At 37.8% G+C, this 23,152-nt stretch overlaps 1 protein-coding gene across 6 annotated transcripts in view; it reads left to right on the top strand.

Moving 5' to 3' along the window:
- The window catches only part of IL20RA (interleukin 20 receptor subunit alpha), a 32,868-nt gene extending 10,312 nt beyond the window's left edge, over nt 1-22,556 (top strand). For 2 of the 6 annotated variants that reach the window (XM_016165857.2, XM_016165861.2), the window contains exons 2-7: nt 9,796-9,931; nt 14,702-14,883; nt 16,075-16,250; nt 16,822-16,966; nt 19,599-19,738; nt 21,673-22,556. In XM_016165857.2, coding sequence (XP_016021343.2) covers nt 9,796-9,931; nt 14,702-14,883; nt 16,075-16,250; nt 16,822-16,966; nt 19,599-19,738; nt 21,673-22,461 — 1,568 coding nt within the window. In that variant the 3' untranslated portion in view covers nt 22,462-22,556. Of the gene's footprint in view, nt 1-4,728; nt 4,751-5,955; nt 5,978-9,795; nt 9,932-14,701; nt 14,884-16,074; nt 16,251-16,821; nt 16,967-19,598; nt 19,739-21,672 lie in introns of those variants that run through there. The other 4 variants (XM_036221999.1, XM_016165860.2, XM_016165859.2 and 1 more) reach the window with 4 other exon arrangements.
- Nucleotides 22,557-23,152: the final 596 nt, after the last annotated feature.

The raw sequence follows: 23,152 nt of genomic DNA, 5'->3' as shown, positions 1-23,152 counted from the left end.
AAGATATATTAGAAAAGAAATGAGATGTTCAAGTAAATGTGTTACTATGAATAAATACTTCAAATGCTTTTAGGAAAAAACTATAAATTCAACAGTCGTAAGTAAGTTGCCATCTATATTATGTGAAATAATTATGATTCAATATAAATTCAGGTATTTTCCATTTAAGATCTTAGCAAGAAAATAATGCTGACTCCTGCTCTAAGTATATTTCTATCTATAAATTAATTACTAGTTAGTTAGTATTCTTTTTTAATACCTACATTTCTTTCTTTATAAAACTACAAATCAATAAATAGAACTCAACAATAAATAGCAAAATCCCATGAAAAGGATGATTTTTTTTAGGGTGGTATTACCAAGTGGGTAGGAGTTAGGAGGTCTGTAGCTGTAGGCAGCCTGACCTCAAGGTCATTGGCAGGCTCAACAAGTTACTGTGGTCTGCGGCTCTTTGCAATACTGAATAAAACCACAAATAATTATCAAAAAGCATAAATGTTACAGCTGTGGTTTTCTAAAATAGAGCTGGTGTCTTACATGCTATTTCCCACTTCCTGAGTCGACAGTCTTTTGAAGGCTCTTAGCTTCAATGAGCAAGAGCAAAGGGAATGTTTTAATTGATCCATTCTCTAAGTTGTTCCTGGAGAAGTTCCAGTGTTGCCATTACCTTTGTCTCTTCTTCGCGGGTGGCCTCTTCATTGTTCTGCTTTTACCTTGACCAGTGTTTTTTTAATATCCCTGTGGCAAGATCAGTACCTCAAAGAGCTGATCTTCAGCGAGGCCTATGTGAACCCCTGTTCATTTTATTGCATTTAGTCACACAACTTTATCAAGGCGTAATTCAACCGTGAAGATATCTGATCCTCATCCTGGTCACCCTTGAAACATCAAAGCATCTACTTGTCACTAAAGAGAAAAGTTAGCCTATTGAAAAATATTTCATCTTTCTGACAGCATTTTTGATAGCTACTGTACACTTTCATCTTCGTCTTGTTCGATTGGAAAGTCTAAAAGCACACTATCAACCTCATTTGCCTCAAAATTCCAATCAACCATGAACAGAAGTAAATACTATTAATTACTTCCACTAAATAATTATGTTTAAGTCTCTTCCTTTTTCTGTTAATTTTTCCTCACATCTTATTGATTTTCTCTTTGAAAATTTCAAATGATGAAGCTATAAATGGAAGAATTACATTGCTTCTGTAAGGATAAAAAAAAGTACTAGTCGTGAATATGATTTGAAAAATAAAGTGGACGAAGTATGTTGATGTTTAATAAATACTCACTGATTGAACTTGGATTTCCGGACGGCTATTCTTTCCAATACATTAGTGGTCCCAAATGATTCATCTTTGACTCTGTTCTTTCTTTCATCTTTTCCTTTCTGAAGCAAGTTATCAAGTAGTAGAGACTCCAACCCACATTCAAATCCACTTTTCCATGATTACTATGACATTTATTACTACCAATCAAGATGCTTTGGAGATTGCAAAATGTGGAGAAAATCAAGCCACTGCCTTTAATAAGCTAATTTCCAAACGGGAAGGGAAGGGAAGACATTCATACAAGAGTTGAGGAGGGTAGTAGGACTGGTTTTCTAACAAACAATGGGGCTGTCATATGCAAATTAAGAATGGCGTCTTCAAAATAGGTGTTTTAGAAGGCTATGCACAAAAAACTCCCAATATATTTCTTAAACTTTTTTTCTGAGTTTCGTGTAGAGCTTGGTATACCTTGGTCAGAATTACCCATTAAGTAGCAAACCTCCATCTTCAATATGGGAATTTAATTTCAAAAGCATGCAAAGGCACTTCCGACAAACGTGGGTAGTAAATCTGGGAAATGCTATGTTGGGCAAAAACAAGTTGTGACTGTAAAATAATGAGATGGAACTTCTTGCATGTTAGCTACCTCTGAAGATAATTGCAGCTGAAAGGAAGTGTGCCTCAGGTGCCATGAGCTGAGCAGTATCATGAGAATAATCGTAAACACTCCCTAGGGAACTGCTTGGAAGATGTACACTCTTTTTGATGGGTAAACTCCAATATAATTATTTCAAAAAGTAGTCTCTAAAGTTCTACTTGCTATCAAGCACCAACAGCAATATTCAAAGACATGTTTCAGCACAAAGATTTACATACTGAGGTGTGGCTATAAAGAAATAACAATGCTTTTTCTCTATGATTTATGCATCACTCATCAGAAATAGCACTGCTTTTTCTCTATGACTTATGCATCACAATCCATCAATATATGCCAATGTAACCTGCCAGGTATATGCATGTTTATATAAACATTGGCAGATTGTGTCCCAGATTGAGAAAACATCTGCCCCATAAGCATAGGGCCTTCTGTGTGTTTCTGTCCTCTACTACCCTATGCTAGTACCTATCAATTTCTATTTCTAGCATATAGACGGTGCCCAGTAACTAATTGTCCAATGCATAATGTTACTATGTACAGTTAGTTCCACCAGGTAAAGCTTCAGTGAAGAAGAAAATATTACTGTTTTCCTCATTGAATTTCTCAGTCTTTCCTTAGAAGCACTCATCTGTAATATGCAAAATTTATAATGATCATACAATCCCTTCTTCCCACATCACTTTTTTTGGAGCATCTCCTGAGGGTAGGAGGTAAGTATTCCACTTGGAAAAAGCCCTGTCATGGTCAGAACCCTGGGCTCAAGTATCCGCCAAATAGCTGAATAAAAACAGGCAAGTCATTCAGCCTCTCTGGGCCTCTGCCTATTCAAAGCTAAAATTATAATAGTAACTACAGAGGACAATACTGAGCTAATAATTATAGAGCTCTTTCTTCATTCCAGGCACTGTTCTAGGAGCTCCATATAAAGAATCCTATTTAATCATCCCTACCAATTTATGAGGCAGATAGTATTATTATGCCTTAATTTCCTCATTTTTAAAATTTAACAATAATACTATCTGCCTCATAAATTTGTAAAAAATTGCTTACAAGCAGAAAACTTGTGTTAGATCAGGGAGTAGGCCCCAGGATGGTTCTAGAACTCTTGTTCTTAGTACTTCTCTCTGACCTACTCACATTCGTGATTATTAGGAGCCAATGAGATAGGGCAGGTGGCAGTGCCCCTTATAAATGTAATATTTATGTATTCATAAATGTATATAAGTATTATTATAAAGACATTGAAGCAGCACACACTTACAGCAGTGAGTGGGCAAAGAAATAACAGACACAATAGTGGGGTTGGTGGTTATAAAAGATAATCGAGTTCAAAGTAATTGATGTTAATACCAAAATATGCTCTATCTTCAATAGAAGACAGTTATCTTTTCTCAAGTAAACAGTTCCTGAATCACATTTTAAGTTCTGTTTAGATGACTTTTTAAAGGCACTTGATATATAATTAGAGGGGAGAGGGGGAGAGAGGAGTTCATATTTTTTAAGAGAAATAGGTTATAGCTTGAAACAAAAGAAAATATGGCTTCCCTTTCAGCATGAGAACAATACTTAAGATAATCTGTTTGAAGGCGGCCATACTGTTTGGCTCTCCTTTGGTGATGGTTAGGATGAGTTAATTATAACTTTTGCTTCCTGGAATTGGTTAATCACCCTCTGGGGCTTTTTGTACATCAAATCTTTTTAACTTCCTTCCCCATAATAGAAAACTCATTCAGGAGGTGATTTTTTTTTCTTTTTCTTTTTCTTTTTTTTGGGGGAGGGGAGGTGGGGGGAGGGGAGGTTGGTGGTTCTTACACCATATTAAGGTATTTTCCTATTTCAAAAGACACTTGAAATATATAGTAACCACTTGCTGTGAACTACTATTTCTTCATTAAAAACCATCACTTGAGTATCTTCTGATGATGCTAATACCTTGTGTATAATGTAAATTTACCAAGGTGATTTTAAGCCATCGAGATTTAGTGATTCAGGCTGTTCCACCATCATGCAAATGCTAATGGAAATCTGAATTCTAACCTGATTCCATGATTTATGTGAGACCCACCAGTCCTTGGTTATTTCAGTTCAAAAGCATTTATTTGCCAGCCACTAGGGATATAAATACTCTTCATAAGACATGGTCCCCGACATCAAACAGCTTACAGCCTAGCTATTCCTTCACTCCGTTCCAGCTTCTGAAGGACAGAGGATCTGGCAGGCTGGAGACTTTCTCTGTGCAAGGCTGGGCAGGGCTTCCTCTATACTGAGGCTTCTCTAGTTAGTCATGAGATTCAGATACTTGAATAGCTCCAAAGGAGAAGGCCCCACAAGTCTGGTTGTTTGCCTCACCAGGGGATGAACATATCATCCATAACAGCAAAGTTGGAATGCTTCAGCCCTCTAAAAGAAAAGTTGGGTAACCACAAGACTGGTTACCCTGGCTCTTTGTGAATTCACTCTGAGAACTTCACTGCTTTTTATTGGTCTTCATCAGGCACTAATTTATTAAAAGCATTTAGGCTTTTCCCACAGTATAATGAAATGGAAATACAATTTACTATCAGGCATATAATTAAAACTGCAACATACTTAGATGATGACCTTAGCATTAATTTCGAGGCCATTATGAAAATGTCACGTACCATTTCACTATACCTGTATACAAGGTAACTCTTAGGAGCAATGGAGCAGCCGCATGTTCTAAAATTCTACTAAAGAAGTTTTCATAGGTTTACCCATTTCTAATGCCATTTATCTGTTTTCTTTCTACTAGAAAGAACCTGAGAACAGACACGGGACTTCTCCCTGTGGTGCTATAACATAGGTAAAGCTGAACTAGAAGGCTTTTCCAAAGGCCAAGACATAACAAAAGGGAAATAAACACTGAGAGGGTATACAAAACTAAATGATGTGGCTTATAAGATACAGCTGATTATTGGAAGGTCATTATTGGAAGGTCATTAAGTGAATACCTCCTTGCAGACTCTGGACAGCTTTGTTATGCCAGAGGCCATCTTAAATACCCACAATCCAATGGGGTAACATCAAGTGTCCCTCTGTTGCTCAAAGCCCACACTCTGGTTGACGCAGTACATTTGGAGGAATTGCACAGGGAGAGGACAGACCAGACTGTGAAGAATCTTATGTACCAAACGAAAGTTGTAATGGTATAGCACTCCCAGAAATAAAACTATGTACATCAATGCAACAGTTTATGGTTTTGGAGGTGAAATCAATGGACCCTCAGAGAATCAGAGCTATATTTCCAGGCCATGAATCTGTGTGAGCAAAATGCTTTTGTTACCTATAAGCTGGCACATGACTCCTGATATCAATGTGGGCGTGACATATTTTCACTTTGGTGTTGATTATCTTATCAGTGCTGGCAAGTTAGAAAGGTAACTTACCTCAGTTGGAATGTTTATCCATTCTTTATGTTTTCCAAACTTGAAACAAACACAATGCCTAAAAACTGCAAAGATTTAAAATCCTTAAGAATATACTAGTTACCAATTGTTTTTCTTTTTTAAATGTGCTATTTCTCCTTTAAAAAAGTGCTAATTCTATTTTTGATTGCTCCTTTGTGTCATCAAAACAGATAAAAGGCAAGAATTCCTTGATAAACCCTCATCTGTTATTTTAGCTTTAACAATACAGCAACTCAACTTACTCAGGAAACTCTTGCAGCTTTGCTTCATCAGAAGCTCTTGTTGTTTCTACTTTGAAAATAGAGCTCCAAGCTGCCCACCCACCTCCGTATCCACAGTCAGCATCTATTCGGGTGCAAGCTCAGCCTTCTTCACTAGGGCTACTGTAATTATGGTGTTACTGGTCCCTCCAGTTTTATTCTTGCCCCATCCAATCTTTTCTCCCCTATAGATTGCGAGTTTTATTTGCATATCTATTATTAAAATAGAATCTCTTAGCCTGTCATGAATGGTTCCCACTCTCAACATTATTTTTAATTATACCTAGAGACCACTTGTGTCCTAATGAAACCAGAACTAATCCAAAGGAGCAAGCAGTCCTTATAACTCTTCTTTGTAGAAAGGTCAGACCTCACCATCTATTCTCATCGATCAAATACAAATCATTAAAATTCTATAACTAACAAAAATTATAACTAATACATATAAAGAAATCACTAGCAAACCCCAACAATTGATAAAGATCCATTTCTGGAAGTAAAATTTCTACAAGCAGAGACAAGATGTCAAAAAAAGGACTAATTGGCTTAATTTGCTTAGAAACTAGCAGACCATGTCATAAAAAAGAAATATTTTGTGTCCTGGGGAGGTGTAGAGATGGGCTGATACCACAATGTGACCTTCTTTTTCATGGCTGGGCTGCCCCTGGATGATGCTTTGATTTATTAACAAGGGGATGATTCTAAACTGATAGTTTTTCTGCCTGTGCAATCAAAAAGATAATGTCAATCTAAATGAAAAATATGCAGGATTAAAAGCTGGGATATTCTTTCACCGGAAATAGTGTACAAAACAATATCCATTTGAAAATTTATTTTTATTAAAGCTGTTTAATACTCTGAATCCTTGCCAGTATATTTACAATGAGCTTAACTAATCATTAATCTTTTTTAAAAAAATTCAAAAAATTGTTCCCGTGATCTTCACTTGCTATTAAAAGGCTAATAAGTTTCCAGTCTTCTCACTGGATATTTAATTTTCTTTATAGAGATAGCATCGGCCTATTAAAAAGAACATTTTGTTGTTGTTAAGCAGGAGTAATTTACAACATAGGGAATGGAGGGGACCATATTTTTCTTTCAGTTTAATTTACTTGTTTTCAGTAATTAATCTCTCTTAGTTTTTCTCATTTTTAGAATCTTCATTGTATTAGTTATCTAGTGCTGTGTAACAGATTACCTTAAAACGTAGCAACGTAATACAACAAATATTAATTACCTCACACAGCTCCTGAGGGTTATTCCCTTTAGGGGGTTTTGGCTCAGGGTCTGTCATGAGAGTGTAGTCAGGGCTGGGGCTGCAGTCATCTGAAGGATCCACTTCTAAGCTCATCAAGGTGCGCCTTGGCAGGAGGTGTCATTCAACTTTTCACGGGCTATTGGGAGCCTCGGTTACTCATCATATAGGGCTGCTCACAATTAGACAGCTGGCTTCCCCCAGAGTAAATGATCCAAGAGAAGGAAAGCAAGATAGAAGCCACAGTGTATTTTAGAACCTAATCTTGAAATGACGTACCATTACTTCTGCCATACAGACCAACCCAGATACCATGTGGGAAGGGACTCATATAGGCTGCGAATGCCAGGCAGAAGGGATTACTGAGCCAATTTGGAGGCTGGCTATCAAAATTTTGGTGACACATATAATTTACTCATAATGTAGATGTGCAGAGGAAATGTATACACATTTCACAGCATTTTTGATGAAATATATTTTCTTTTCAAAATGGCAAGATAGAAAAATTGCTTAATGTTTTGATATTATTGTCACATTATTAATTCCCTTTATTTAACCTGTTATTACCACAGTTTGATAACATTTTGATAATTGGCATAGTGTTTCTAGAGGATTATTTTAAAGATTACAAAACATTAAACAAAATATCTATTGAATCAATGAACATTAATGATTGACAGCAGATTCCAGAGTATGGTTCATTTCAGAAAAGTGAAATTACTGTTCCTTCATGGCGGTGACCAAGAAATTCAAATTAAATTAAATTGAAATGAACAATCCATTTTTTTATTCTAAGTTATTTCTTAAAACTTTTTGGGGTATGTTTTAGGCATCTTGAGAGTTTTGTCAACTGTTTACTTATATTAAAAGATGAACAGAAACCAGGGTTGTAGAAGATAAAGATTTGTATAGATTAAACACTGAGAAAATATGCCTGAACTATATTATCTAGGATAACTGGTGTTTTATATCTCCAACCTCAAATTGCCACAAACCAGAATATTCTACTTCCTTATCGGCTAACATCTGCAATATGATAATTCACAGCCCATTTCAATTTTAGTTCTTACAAGATGATAACCACTCTTCACATGTTAGTGTCATCTAAACATGTGGAACTACTACTGCATTTCAGATGTGGAAAGATCCTTGGAATTTTTTATAAGTGTTCCTTACTTTCAAAGGGTTGAGAAATAATATGCTTCATGGTGCCGCCTCCCCATGTTCTCTGTTTCGTCCTCAAAAATCTGATTAAAATTTAGAACCTGGTGCTAGAACAGAGCAGTATTGCACTGATTATTATTCACTGTATATAATTTCCAGAAAAAGCCAGCACCAGTTGATATGGTATGGTTCCAAAGAGTTAGAAGAATAGAAATCAGAGGCAGACTTTGAGCAAGATGTCTTTATGAGATCTCCTTACTCTTACTGCACATATACCCACACAGTGATCAGTTGACAGTGGTTCTCTTTGAGTATTTAACTTTTTTCTTAAAAATAATACTGAGATATTTTTTCAAATAGCCAAAGTTTAAAGTAGGAGTCATTATAAATATAGTACATGCGCACACACATACACACATAAACATATACTCAACTGCCTATATTTTTGTTTCTCTGTCACATGTTGAGATTATTTTGATTTAGCATCAGGGTCATATTACTAAGTTTATTTCAAAAGCAAAGAATTTTTTCTTTTCATTTGGCATGTGGAATTACAATACATTGTATAGAGCTAATATTAGCTGAGGATTACCACAAACATAAAGCTAATTCTTTTCTCTGACATGAGTCCTAGCTAACATACATTAGAATTATGGGACTTTAGCCAAGATTTGACCAGCTTTCAGTGGCTTGGTTAAATTTTATTTCTGAAGTTTGATCTTTAGCATCAAAATTTGATATTTTTCTAAGTTCATTGACTAGAATATGCAATTTATGATAGGATAAGTTCATAAAATCTGATTGTTTATTACTCAGTATTTTGTGATCTCTCCAATAGTTTAAATGAATATTTTTATTCTTACATGTTATCATTGAATTTTTTTTTCATTCATTTGAATTCAAGGATAACCCGTTTTCCTTTATAAGAAACTACCCTTCACATTCTTTCTGTCCTTTTCTAATATTTTGATAGCTCCTCAATTCTTTATCATTTCTCTTCAGAGGATTTTTACAAAATAATCCTCTAGGATACAGTTTTTGTTAAAGTGCAGTTATGTGAACTTATCAGTGTTGAATTAAATAAATTGTGTTCTTTCACTATTTTCTCTTCTAATTATTGCTTTACAGATACTTGAATAAAGCTAACCCCAACTTCAGTCACCAAAACTCTGGCCTTTCAGGGGCATGTATCCTAAATTTTATTTCTATATCTAATAAAGGGATTGTTTTGATTATCTACTGGTTCATAGCAAACTACCCCCAAACTTAGTGGTTTAAAACAACCACTTTATTATTTCTCACAATTCTGAGGGTTAACTGGGGCTTGGCTGTATGGTTCTTCTGCTGGTCTAATTCGAAGTCTCTCATGCAGCTTAGTTTATGGTAGGTGGGGCTGGAATGTCCACAGGGCTTGACTCTGGCCCCTCAGTTGGAAGGCTGGGCTTAGCTAGGACAACTGAACCTCTCCCTTGTCACATGGCCTCTCGACATAGTATCTCCAGCAGTGTAACCCAATTTTTACATGGCAGCTCAGGGCTTCCAAAAGGCAAAAGTGGAAGCAGCCAGGCTTTCTTAAGGCATAGTCCTAGAGTCCCTTTTGCCACTTTCTGGTGGTTGAAGTGAGTCACAGTGTCAGCTCTGGTTCTGTCTGGGAGGAAATATACAGGGCATGAGTACTGGAAGGCCATATCTAGAGAAAGCAATAGGCTTATGCTTTCCTTTTTCTCCACTAAGACCTCGATTTCTTTCTACTCTTTTTCAGCTCCCTGTGTGTCTGGTGGTTTGCCTAAGCCTACAAATATCACCTTCTTATCCATCAACATGAAGAATATCTTACAATGGAGACCACCAGAGGGCCTACCAGGAGTGGAAGTTACTTATACCATGCAGTATTTCATGTAAGTTAGTTCTTTTTCTTTTGTTAATTTATTAACACAAGACTCAGACTCCTATTAATTGTGTGAAGGTAAACCATCTTTTGTATTAAATAAGTATTTGAAAAAAGTTTTAAATATTTCATGTTAAATTTTCTTGTTATGTTAGATTAAATGAGAAACCAGTTTCTTCATAGAGACAGGAGCATCGGGTGCTTACACAAGTGGAAGTTACTTAAATGGAGAAAAGAAGTTAATCAGAATATTTTTTCTGTCACTGAGCAAACAAGGAAATCCATCATCCCCGAAATGTCCAAACTTACTGGAATTATAGGCATTTTTAAGTGAAACTGAGTGCAGAATTCTGTGCAACTAGTTGTTCCTCTTAAAGAGAGTAGTGACTGGAAATTTTTACTTTCCACTTCTCCTTCAAAACTCGTTGCAAGGAAGAAAGAATGTAAATCATGTAGAAAATGCCCACCTTCAAAGCAACGAAGGAAACAGCCACAACCCCAACCACAGACGGTGAAGTGCACCAACCAAATACTGTGAAATCTCTAGGAAAGAACTGCAGAAGCTGACAGCAAAACTATATGTTCTCAAACTTCAACAATAGAAAATAATTTCCCAAGAATAAATGTCATAGGACTAAGACGCTAACCCAACAATCTGAGGATGTGGAATCTAAGGATTTCTGCCACTAGAAATTGAGGACCTGTCCCCATGGAGCTCCTGTTTGGAGCCACAGAAAGTCAGAGAAGGAGGAGCCAAAAGAGAAATCAGGTTTAAGTGACACATTCATTGTTGAAACCCAGTCACAGCCCAAGGGGAAACCTAGAGTGGGATGGGGGCAGTCCAGGGAGGCCATGACTTCACAGACATGCCCTGAGCCACATCGGGCTCCTGCAGTCCAACACCCGAGGGTGGGCAGGCTCTCAGCAAATTGATTCAGTCAACCGGCGTGTGACAAACCCTCACTCATGAAATGATTTCTGGCCATCATAGCAAAAGCAGGACTCAGGTCGGGCCAGGAGATAGGGGATGGAGTGTTTTCCATCTGGCAGCAGTGCATCTCTGAAGGGAAAATGGGCGTGGCCTAACACTCTTAGCAAGTTCAACAGATATATTTTCAAGCAGGTGGAAATTGGGGATATCATTCCCCTGACAGCTTCTTCGGGGGGCAGGAGAGAACCACTAACTAAAGATAATATCTACCTGACAGAGAGGAAAAGATTAACCTAAATAAAGAACTTAGTAATGACACGATTATGGCCGAAGACTAGTAGCATGCATTGAAACTATCTAAATGGAGAACAAAGGCTAAATGGTTTTGGAAAATACAGTTATCAAACTTTTGTAAATGTTTGAACCGAAATATAATATAACAAATATAAATAATATAACATAAATAATATAAATAATATAACAAATCAGAAGGTAGGAAAGAACTATAAGTGTACTGATTTTCATAGCAGGAAATCATTAAATGTGATTTAAATATAAATAATAACGACTCAATATTTTTTCAAAAAAATCATTTAAAAATTTTAGAAACTAATATCTTATAATGAAACATTTGAACTATAGCAATTCCTATAATTTCATTCTAATTTATTTTTTATATTAAAATTCAAATCAAGTTATAGCTATGACTTTTATTAAAACCATATGTACAATATAATCTAGTTTTTATCAATATATTCAGCTATCTAATTATCTTTCCAGTTATCTGTAAACATAATGAGATGTGCAGAATCACGTATACCAAATGTTTCAGGGTAATGGGTTTTAGAGTTATTTATTTCCCTCTTGGTTATATTGTTTTAACTGAGTTTTTTAAAAATGTACCGCATTTACAAAAGAATAAAGTCATTTTTGTCTTTGCAAAAAAATTCTGACCACTGAAGGCAATGAAAGACTTCAACTGCTATTCACAACGATCTCATTTACCTAGAACTTCATTGTCATTTTTGCAGCATTTCCCAAGATCTAGGGTTTTAGGAAAGAAGACGTCACTGTACAAACAGAAATGGCTCATGAGTATGTGTGTGCCTCCTCTTCCATTAGGTGGAGCAAAGAGCTTGGTCTGTCCTTTATATGTCTACGTGATTCACAAAAGGATTTTTTTTTTTTAATGGGCAGATTCATCACTGCTCTGTGACAGCAGACAATTTAGGTTGTGCAACTTTCAAAAAAGAATATTTAAAAACAAACTTGCCACATCGGAGTTCTTACATGCCGGTGCATGTGGGAGGTGGACAGGAATGCAGGGAGGTGTAGTTCATGGACAGGGCTCCCAGCTCAGCTCCAGAGTCGAACAACCCTGGGTTCATAGCCAAGCTGTGAATCTAGCCAGCTAACCTTGGGCAGGTTACACATCATACTTTCAAATGAAGTTTATTTCCAAGTAAAAGACGAAATTTCAACAAAAGTTTAAATTGTATCTGCCAAAAGAATTTTATGCAGAAAATACAGTGGAGCATTGAAAACACAAGCTTTGGCATCAGAAAGTGATTCAAATCCCAGATACACCTTTTATTAGTCGTATGAACTTGAGCAGTTTCCTTAATCTTAGCCTCAGTTTCTTTGTATGTAAAATGGGATGAAAATAATAGCACCTGCCTTCTAGGGAGTTTATGATAATTAATGAGATAAAGCATGCAAATAGTAAGTACTGGCAGGCTTGCAACAGGCACTTGATAAGTGTTTCCTGCCATCACCAGAAAACAGTCGAGACCACCGAGGGTCCCTCATGACTTTTTGCCATCATAAACATCATCACTAGAGTATTTGTTGAATGATTCATGTCTATGAGCTTGTCAGACTTACAAAGCATTTTGTACAGAACCCAGTAAAGAGCAGTTTCCCCTTCATCAACATGTGTTGTGGGAAGCTGCCTGCCTTTGTCAGTCTGAGGAAGTTTGCAGAGGGAGAGTCAAATAGGCAATGCCAATATGTTTCAAAATATAAGTCAAGATCTATTGATGGGCCATGAAATCAATTTTGAGGGACATAACTAGCATTATTTTTAATACAAAGGACTAGAATGGTATCGAATGGATTAGAATGGAAAATAACTAAATACATGGCATTTGGTAAAAATTAGGTATTATAAAAACTTTGCTTTAGTATGTTAGATATATGTATGTTTTTGTAATCTGCATCACATCGTAAATGTATTTCTTTCAGTGGCTCACAGTCAAAAAAAGTTTGAAAGCCCTTAGGCAATGGTGATAACTTGGATGAAGAAGTTGGTCAACAAGACCTGACTATAGTATTTCTAATGTCTTGTGGCAAGTATAGTACATATGAAAAAGGAGACATTTACTTTCAGGATTCTGCTGCTCTGTTCTTAAAAGGGATGATACCCTTAAGCTTTGGCAGCACTTGATAAAATTGAAATTTCCTCCTTCTCAAGACATTCTCTTCTCTTGACTTTTGTGATATCTGTTTTTCCTTTTCTCTTTAGCTGCTATTTCTAGGTATACTTTGTATCCAACCTTTAAATCCCGATGCTCTTGAAATTTTATCCTAGGCTTTGCATTGTCTCCATGGGTAATTTCATTCATGCCTACGCCTTCAGTTAGCAGTTACATGCCATTGATTTCAAAATCACTACCTCCCACCCACACTTCTCTCCTGAGCCCCTATGAGCATCTGCATTTGGAATTCTTTTACATACCTCAAGCTCAACATGCCAACTGAACTCCGTATCCCTCCTTCCTTCTATTGCCCTCTCTCCATTTCCCAAACCCACTCCTTCTCTGTGTTTATCTTGGTAAATGTTGTCTCACCCATCTCACCCATCTTAGACAGAAAGAGGCATCATCCTTAACTAACCTTTCATTTCACTCATCATTTGCATGCACTGAATCACTAAGCACTGTCCCTAATATTTCTTCCTTTTGTCCTATTTTCGGTTCCCCTGCCACTACCTTTGTCCAAGCCACCTACATCTTTTACCTGGACTTACCGCAGTATCCTCTCAACTCCTCTCTAGGTTGCACCTTCTAACCCATTCTATTCTCCATGCTACCACCAGAGTTATCTTTCTAAAAGCAACACTCCTGCTTTAACCCTTTCAGTAGCCTCCCATGCAGCCCTATCTCTTTTATCAGCTCATCCTGTGTCACTTAAACTCTATACTTCAGTCTCTCCCCTCTGAAGAGTGGTAAAACTATTTTCTCCTCCCTGTTTGCTATATGTTCTGTTTTTAATAAAGGAAAGGAAAAGTCTATGTGAACAACCTAGTTAATATCATCATTAGCATCATCTTATAATTATTGAAAATGTAGACCTTGGTATATACTTCGGCCTAGTGATTTTCCCCAAACCCTTGATGGCAAGTAGATTTTTAAATTTCGTAGCCAAGGTCAGTTTTCTTCCAAGAAAGAAAATGACTGATTTTTCTTAGAACAATCCATCAAACTGACCTTTATATGCATGGTGGATGAAAAACTTACGTAGATAATTACTAGAAGAACTGATCGCACAATATGTAAAAATTTTACTGTAGCCCAAGAATAATAATAAAATACATGCTTTCAAAATGTACTATCCACATTATAATTCACAGAAAAGAAAGGTGATTACAGAAACTCTGACTCATGTTCCTGACAGCTAATGATAAAAATTGCCAGCAGCAAAAAGTAGATTCTTTTTTATCTCAATGACAGGCACTTTTGTTGTTCTGAAGAGAAGGTCTTAAGTTCCATTCAGTTGTATATAATGACTGGTTTTTTCCTATTGTAAAGCACAGAGGGCACCTTATTATTAATTCAGTTTCCTTCTCAGCAGATATGGGCAAAAGAAATGGCTGAATAAATCTGAATGCAGAAACATCAGTAGGACCTACTGTGATCTCTCTGCTGAAACTTCTGACTATGAACATCAATATTATGCGAAAGTTAAGGCCATTTGGGGAACGAATTGTTCCAAATGGGCAGAAACTGGACGATTCTATCCTTTTTTAGAAAGTAAGTAACACAGTTGTCTGTTAAACACATATGAATATCAAGTCCATCCAACCTCCTGTTCTTAGCAGTCTCAGCCTCATAGGGAGACTTGCCTGAGAGGCCAATACTCTGCTTGGCTCTGTTCTTCACTCTGTCCATCAGCTGATGGAGTGACGAGACCAAGGTACTTCTCATCGCTGGATCCATGTCTCATCTCTAGAATGAAAACTTTGGCCAAGGGACCTCTAAGATCACTCTCAGATCCAAAATTGATGCTAGATGCCAGTATTATTAAATTTTTAGTTTTATGTTGTTATTTAGTGGAAACTGTGTAATTTGAGGAACGACTAACAGAGTTTTAAAAATGTTACTGGCTTGTAAGCCATTGCGATATGTCCATGAGACTGATTAAAGATTGTTCTGATCACCAAAGTAAGTCTCTTCTTATAAACTCGGTAGTATGATGATGTAATTTCTAGGTGTAACTCAGAATTAAGGCAACATCTCCATGGTATTTGCTTTTTAATGATTCTGTCCCCTGATCTGTGGTTGACTTGGCAAAGAGGATGTGCTCAGAGCTGCCAAAATGAAATTTACAGGTTACTTAGGTCCTGAAGCTGAAGTCATTTCCCTAGTGCCCTGCTAGATCAGAAGTCATCAAAGTATGCCCTCAGACCAAATGCAGCAACTACTCCCGCCCCTTTCTGTTCTCCTGCAGGCCGAAAGCTAAGAATGGTTTTTACGTTTATATAAATAATAGTTGCAACAGAGATCGTACGGCCTGGAAAGCCAAAAATATTTACTTTCCGGACCTTTATGGTACAACTTTGCCAACCTCTATCCTTTAGCCGTGCTTCATTTCTCCATGACTGGTTTTTGCCATTTATCATATTAATGTTATTTACAACCAACTTTTCAAGTCACAGGACTGTTATAAACAGTTTTCATTGTATTTACCATCCTAAAGTACTATTTATCCATGTGACTAGGAACTGAGTACACACACCTCAGTTTACTGTTTTAACGTTGTGTCAGGGTGCCTGAACTGATTGTTTCAAGATTTGGCATGACTTGGGCCCACCTTAGAGCATCTGAGGCATCTTAAATAAGGGAGATGGGCTTCAGAGCTTTGATCCCAGCAAGATTATACTGTAGTTTTATCCTAAGAGATTTCTATATTTGATCATAAGTCCTTCTCCTCTCTCCTTTAAGCACAAATTGGCCCTCCAGCAGTCGCTTTGACTCCTAATGAGAAATCCATTTCTATTGTTCTAACGGCTCCAGAGAAGTGGAAGAAAAATCCAGAAGAAAGTTCTATTTCCATGCAACAAATATACTCTAATCTGAAGTATAATGTGTCCGTGTATAATACGAAATCAAACAGAACGGTAAGCCTGAAATGGAATGGGGGCATATAATCTGTGTCAATTTTGTAGTTAATGTTGGAACAAACAACTCCGATGCTTTAATTCTCTGCATGTAAAAATGGAAAGATTTGATATTCAGAAGGGATGCCGTCCGAGATACAATGGAGGCAGATATATAGACACTTAAAGAACATTCTTTAGAGTTCCTTTACAGAAACTCTGCTAACGGGGTATGACATTGCCGTTGGAGTTGTTGTCCCTCTTACTTTGATGTAGAGCTTTTACTTGTATAACATCCGTCTGTCACTCTCCGAGAAAGAAAAAAATGTTAGCAAGAATGCAGGGCACGGTTGAACGAGAAATCCATCCCCGTGTTATTATTTAGCATTGTTCCCAGAATTCCAGTTCTGGACCATGCTCCACGGAGCTGAAGGAAAGGGTATTTTAAAGATGTTGCTGAACAGAGAAACTGTTCACAGTGATAGCAAAGGATTAATGGTGTCTGGGTCTTTTGTTTCCTTATAGAATTATTTGTCTGGGGTGGTACTGGAAACCTTTGCCTCTAACTGCTGTCTGCAATTCCCTAACCTAGTGGTCCCAGTGTGTGACCAACCACACACTCATGATCAGCTGGCTGGAGCCGGACACGCTGTACTGCATCCTCGTGGAGTCGTTCGTTCCAGGGCCACCTCGCCTTGCTCAGCCTTCCCAGAAGCAGTGTGTCAGTACTTTGAAGGGTAAGCTTAAAAATATCTCAGCTGCTCTGAAGAAAGAAATCTGATAAAACTAGACAGAAGTGTGGCAGTATAGACAAACTATTGGCAAATCCATTTCTACCTGAAACAGATTGAGGCAAAGGCAGAAGCAACCATCACCAGAAATGCATTGAGCAGCCTGGGCCTCTGCCGACATGAGGGAGTGTTTTCACCCCCTTGGGGAACTCTCAGCACAGGTCCTGGCATTTGCTGTCAACAAGCCTCTGCCTTGGGAAATAACAATTGGGAGTTTTCACGCACATCTTTTTTCTTCTTCTTCAAAATTATCATCAATCTGGTCAGTAGACATTCTGCGGTCTTCAAGGACCTCAGACAATTTTATTGCTAGAAACAAAGTAGTATCCTAAAAACACTTTAAGACAGAATCCTTTGCTCCCACTCAGGAACACAAATTACAGGCTCCACGAGTTGTGTTCAGAAATCAGTGACTGCGAGGGCCTGGGATCCGCAAATCAGTAATTACTGCCTAATTCTTACAGCTACTTCTCTCTCCTTCCTCTTCCTTGTCTCCTCATGTTTTCTGAACTTGGCTGCCAAGGAACCGTGGATGAAGATCCTCCTTCCTGATAGAAGACATAGAGTTAGAAGCTTGTTATTTGTTTATGTTCCCCCCTCTCCCAGGGAGGCAGGCCCTTATACTCAAAACCTGGAAATGGTAAATAAACTCTAAAGTTTACCTTCATCAAATGGCTCTTCACCCACTGGTCTTCTGTTTCTCTTCCAAATGTGCTGCTAAGACCAGAGTTACAGCCTTTTCCCACAAGCCTTCATCAGCTATGGGACAGGCACGATGACAGGACCCCTTTTTCCTCTTCCCTCACGCCTCTAACGTTTCATGACGAAACTGCCTCAAGGAATAAAAAGGGACCTTCGTGGGTACATGTCAAAAGTGAAAAGCCTTATTTTTTCATCTCTATCCTTATCATACCTTTCCCTTTAAAACGAAGGGCTTCCTCCCACATTCAAATAAAACTAAAATGCTAAGCAAACAAAAGGCAAAACAAAGCAGATTGAAGAAATCATTTTTGTATTTGGAAAAAGTGCTATGTTTACTAACAGCTGGATCAGTGGCCAAATGGTACGAATGAATTTCCAATGGAAGTCATTTTAGCAGTTGGCAGAGCTATAGCAACTGGAGATCAGATTAAATTAAATCTTTCCCAGTAAGCAGATGGAGCGACCTTCTAACTAGTCTAGGAAAGATAGCAAAGGAACAAGGAGACACCATTTCAGGTTCTGACCTGATGTCTTGGCTGGTTGATCACCCCATATACCTTTCCAGAAAGATTTTTCTATGAGGACCTACTTTTTTTAAAAGTTCAGTATTATTTTTTTGAGACTATTCTTTAAAAAACATTTTTTATATCCACAGTCCCCAGTCCCTAAAATACAGGTATAATTTATTAGGTTTCTTGCAGCCAACACCTGCGAATGTACACTAAATGCCACCAGTCAATGTTGTAATGGCTCTTTTTAATTAGAGTAAGTTCAGTCCTGAGACCAGGGATTGTTTGAAGAGGACTGGACTGAGTTGTAGCCTTAAAGTAGGGGCAAGTGATGCTCATCCACCTGCAACGACCGCACTGTGGTGTTGGCACCTTTCTGTGTGGAACTTGATGACAAGTGTGCTTTCCAGGAATTCTTCGGAGTAAGGGAACAGATTAACTCCCTCCCCGCCCCCGCCCAATACCTGGTAATCTGCTATACTCAAGTCTGATCATTTAAATGTTAACCTAATATAAAAAAAAAATGCCTTCATGGAAACATCTAGGATAATGTTTGACCAAAATCTGGGTACTGTGGCCCAGCCAAACTGACATATAAAATTAACCATCACAACTTCCAGGTACCCCAAAGGAGCTTAACAAATATAGGTCTATCACAATGAGCTCGGTTCATCAATTATATACTCTGATCAATGGTGGGACAGGACCACTTTTCGTAAAACTATTCACCAGGTTTTTTCATTCCCTGTGGACTTTTACTCGACATGAACCTACAGCACAACAGCACCTGGAATCCTCAGCATTCACCAGCTCAGCTACCTCCCTACTCACATCCCCAACCTCCAGACCTACCCGGAAAGTCTGGCCAACCTACACGGATAGTAGTTCTGTTAGTCACATAAAAGGTGATGCCATGGATTCCTGTCCTCTACTGAATATATGGAAAGAATTGAGTTAAGTGAGTGGCATGGAAAAGTGGAGGTACTTAGTGGTATCCTCACAAGAGGATTTTGTCGTTTGGTTTGAAGTACTGTGAGTTGCCTTAATTTCAGACATGTTTACCTTCAAATATAACAACCAACGTAAATCTCATAGCCAGACATTAAATGTTGGAATATCTGTTAACTGAGGTTGTTAACGCATCCTCACTATAAAGATCTGAGATGAGTTAGATAATTCCTTAAGACCACCTGCTGTCAGAGAGAGTAAAATTCTCAGACCCCTTATAATATTTTTAGCTCAAGCTTCTCAATTTATAAGTGAGAAAACTGAATTTCTAAATGTCAGTGACTTGCCCCAGGTCATTGCCGTTGCTTTCCCACCAAATCACAGTATCTACCCCGCTCCTTTTTTTGTTGTTTTTACAGATCAAACATCAGCATTGAAGGTTAAAATCATCTTCTGGTATGTTTTGCCCACATCTGTCATCGTGTTTATTTTTTCTGTGATGGGCTTCTCCATGTACAGATATATCCATGTCGGCAAAGAGAAACACCCAGCAAATTTGGTGAGTGCTTAGTGTGGCAGGAGTCATTGTAATAACACACGTCCAGGAAGATAGAAACGGAGGTTCTACAGTAGATACTGTTCCTTTTACAGGCATAATGAGTTTAAAATTAAAGAACTGATGAATTAAAAGGCACTTTCTCTACTAGATTAACTCACCAACATGACCAAAGGGAAAGATTCCTTAGCTTTGACAAAGATTTTATATTTAATGACCAGATTAGATGAAGTCTTAGGATACAAGATAAGTCATGATCCATGCCCTGCAGATGTTCAAGTCTAGTTGGGGATGAGAATTTCAAAATGACATGTGAAGGCTAAGATGAAAGCAGGTACTAGGGAAGCTGAGGATCTAGGGCAGGCACTGAAACCCCACATGCAAGATCAGGAGAAGTTTCATCCGTGGGCTTGGTTATGAAACGTGAGTAAAAGTAAGGGCAGCTATTGTAGGCATAAAAACAACAGGAGCAAAGGTGGGTAGGTGTTTAATAAACCACATAATATCGCTGAATCATGAGGTGATAGGAGCTATGAAAGACAAGACTGGAGAGTGGGTAGGCCAAGTAACAGGAGAATTGGGCTGTTATTCTATTGGAGTGTGGGGTGGGCTTTATTCTGCTGGCAAAGAAAAATCTCCATAGGGTTTTACATTAGGAGCGTAATGGTCAATATTGTGTTTGAGATCCAAATGGATAGTGGGTCTAAGACAACTTTAGGAGAAGTGAGACTAGAAATAAGTAAAGCACCTAGGAGACTGGCAGTTTTCCAAAAGAGAGAAGACGAGAGTCTAAAAGAAGAGAGTGGGATTTAGGATGGAGACAAAGACATGGAATAGAAACACATTTAGGCAAAAAAATGGCCATTACTTAATCATTCACAAGAAAGTAAGGGGAATAAAACTTATGCTTCTGGACCAAGCACTGAAAGGTTTTGCAAGGCTGGGAATATTTTAACCATAACAGTTTCTTTGGGAATTAGTATATGTTCACATGTATATGATGCAAGGACTGTTAGTTCGACTTAAAAATATTTCTATCAAGCAGCCTGTATTTAGGTCTTGGAGTTAGCTTTTTAATGGCATAAGGAGACCTGTCCTAGGAGGAAAATTCACAGATTTGACCACATGTGACTTTTCAAGACCAAAAGAAATTGTAAAAGAATGAAACCGAAGGACCTATTTTATGTTAAATGAAAGCACGTCATGGGATAGACAATGAGGATTGTAACATAACTCCTCATTGGCAATCTAAACAGACATCTGCCACATTCCCCAGCAAAATTTTAATCTGAAACAAGTTTTTCTGACATAATTTAGAATTTCTCTACCTGCCATAAACTGGGAAATGGATTTCACTTTTTGGCTTTATTATAGCATAATAAGAATGGTGTATGGGGATGTACGTAAAATCATTCCTACTTATATGTTTATCTCTCTTTTTACATCCAGTTTTCATGCCCATCCACATTGCACAACTGGAGTATATCCAAAACAGGGCTGGGAGCCCAAGTAACCACAGCCGATTAGCAAATACATAGTAAACTGTAACCGACAAAGCAATTTCAGAAACTCAGTCTGAGTCCTCACCACCTCTCACGTGGCAGATTCTCATTCTGAAAAATTAAAAATCAATGTTCAAGAAATTAAATAGCTCCTCAGCCAGTTAGAGGAGGGAGCAGTCATGCCCTGCTCTTTGACCTGGGCAGACACCCACCCAGTGAACCACTTTCCACTTCAATATGCATTTTGTATATCTTGGGTCTCTTCCCTCCACGTGAATGAGATTTTTGTATATTCTAAGCATAACTTTCACTTTTATGAGTTGGTAAGAATAGATCTTTAAAACTATCTGATGACAGTATAAATTCTGTTTAACAGCCGTTTTTAATTTCTCTCTAAAGTGAAAAGGTAAAAACCATTCTCTTCTCTCTTTATAGATTTTGATTTATGGAAATGAATTTGACAAAAGATTCTTTGTACCTGCTGAAAAAATTGTGATTAACTTTATCACCCTCAATATTTTGGAGGATTCTAAAATTTCTCATAAGGATATAAGTGCAATGGAAAAAAACAATGATGCATCAGACCTGAATGAGCCCAGCGAGGACCAGGAGCCCCATCAGGAAGAGATGGAGATGAAGCACTTAGGGTATGCTTCACATTTGATGGACATTTTCTGTGACTCTGAGAAACACACCAAAGGGTCTTCCCTAACCCAGCAAGAGTCACACAGTGGAACAACACCCACAGCTAGAACAGTCGTTGAATATGAATATGATGTAAGAACTACTGACATTTGTGTGGGGCCTGGAGATCAGACGCTCAATCTTCAGGAGGTGTTCCTCCAAGGAAAATTATTTGAGCAACAGGCGGCTTCGGCAGACACAGACCCACAAACACTGCTGTATTCATATACTCCTCAGCTCAGAGACTTGGACCACTGGCCACAGGAGTACGTGGACATGGTAGAGGGGCCAGAGGAAGAACCATCGGCCACACTGGTTGATTGGGACCCTCAGACTGGCAGGCTGTGTATACCTTCATTATCTAGCTTTGAACATGACTCAGAAGACTGTGAGTATCCTGAGTACAAGGAGCTCACAGAGGAGGGCCTTTTGTCTAGACTCTATGAGGAACAGGCTATAGGCAAGTCACTGGAAGAAGATGAAACCTATCTTGGGGAATTTTTGGAGGAATGGGGATTATATGTACAAATGGAAGATTAGTGCCCAAACATTCCTCTGCCAGATCGCGACTGTTACAAGGCACATAAGTGCAAATGTATGAGTGAACGAACAATAAAATACCTGAGATAAAAGAAGCTTACTCACATTTTTGTGTCAGTGAGAATTCCTTATTTCTTCTTTCTGTTCTCATAGCACTTGCTTCCTTCTGCCTCATATGGGTGGCTGGTTCATGCACGTGGATCTCTTACAATGATAGCGGGCATCCGGAGTACAGTGGGTAACTTATTGCTCTGTACCCAGTAAATATTCAAAAATGTTCCAAATAGGATGCAGAATGTATTCATGTGGGTGTACTCTGGATTCTTTGTTTTTTATTATCTAACAAGCACACCTCTACGATTATTTTCTGGGCACTTCACAAGTGTATAACATTGTATAAAATATTTCATGAAGACCATTCATGTTATAAATACTACTTTTTTAGAATTTGGTTTATTGTTAGAAGAATGAAATATTTAAAACATACTAATATCACTAAGTGGGTGATAAGTTGGTTACATTTAAGGACCCTAACCCACCATTAAGTCATAATAATCTATGTTCATAGTGAATAAATCAGGCACAGATCTTCTTGATATGACATACTTTTGGCTACTTTAAGTGGTCATATTAAAACTTTATGAGAAATTCCAAATTGTAAACATAAATTGTTATTATCTTATAGTCAGAA

This window comes from Rousettus aegyptiacus, unplaced genomic scaffold, assembly GCF_014176215.1.
Source record: "Rousettus aegyptiacus isolate mRouAeg1 unplaced genomic scaffold, mRouAeg1.p scaffold_m13_p_1, whole genome shotgun sequence".
Taxonomy (NCBI): domain Eukaryota; kingdom Metazoa; phylum Chordata; class Mammalia; order Chiroptera; family Pteropodidae; genus Rousettus; species Rousettus aegyptiacus.
This window is presented reverse-complemented; position numbering and strand designations above follow the sequence as displayed.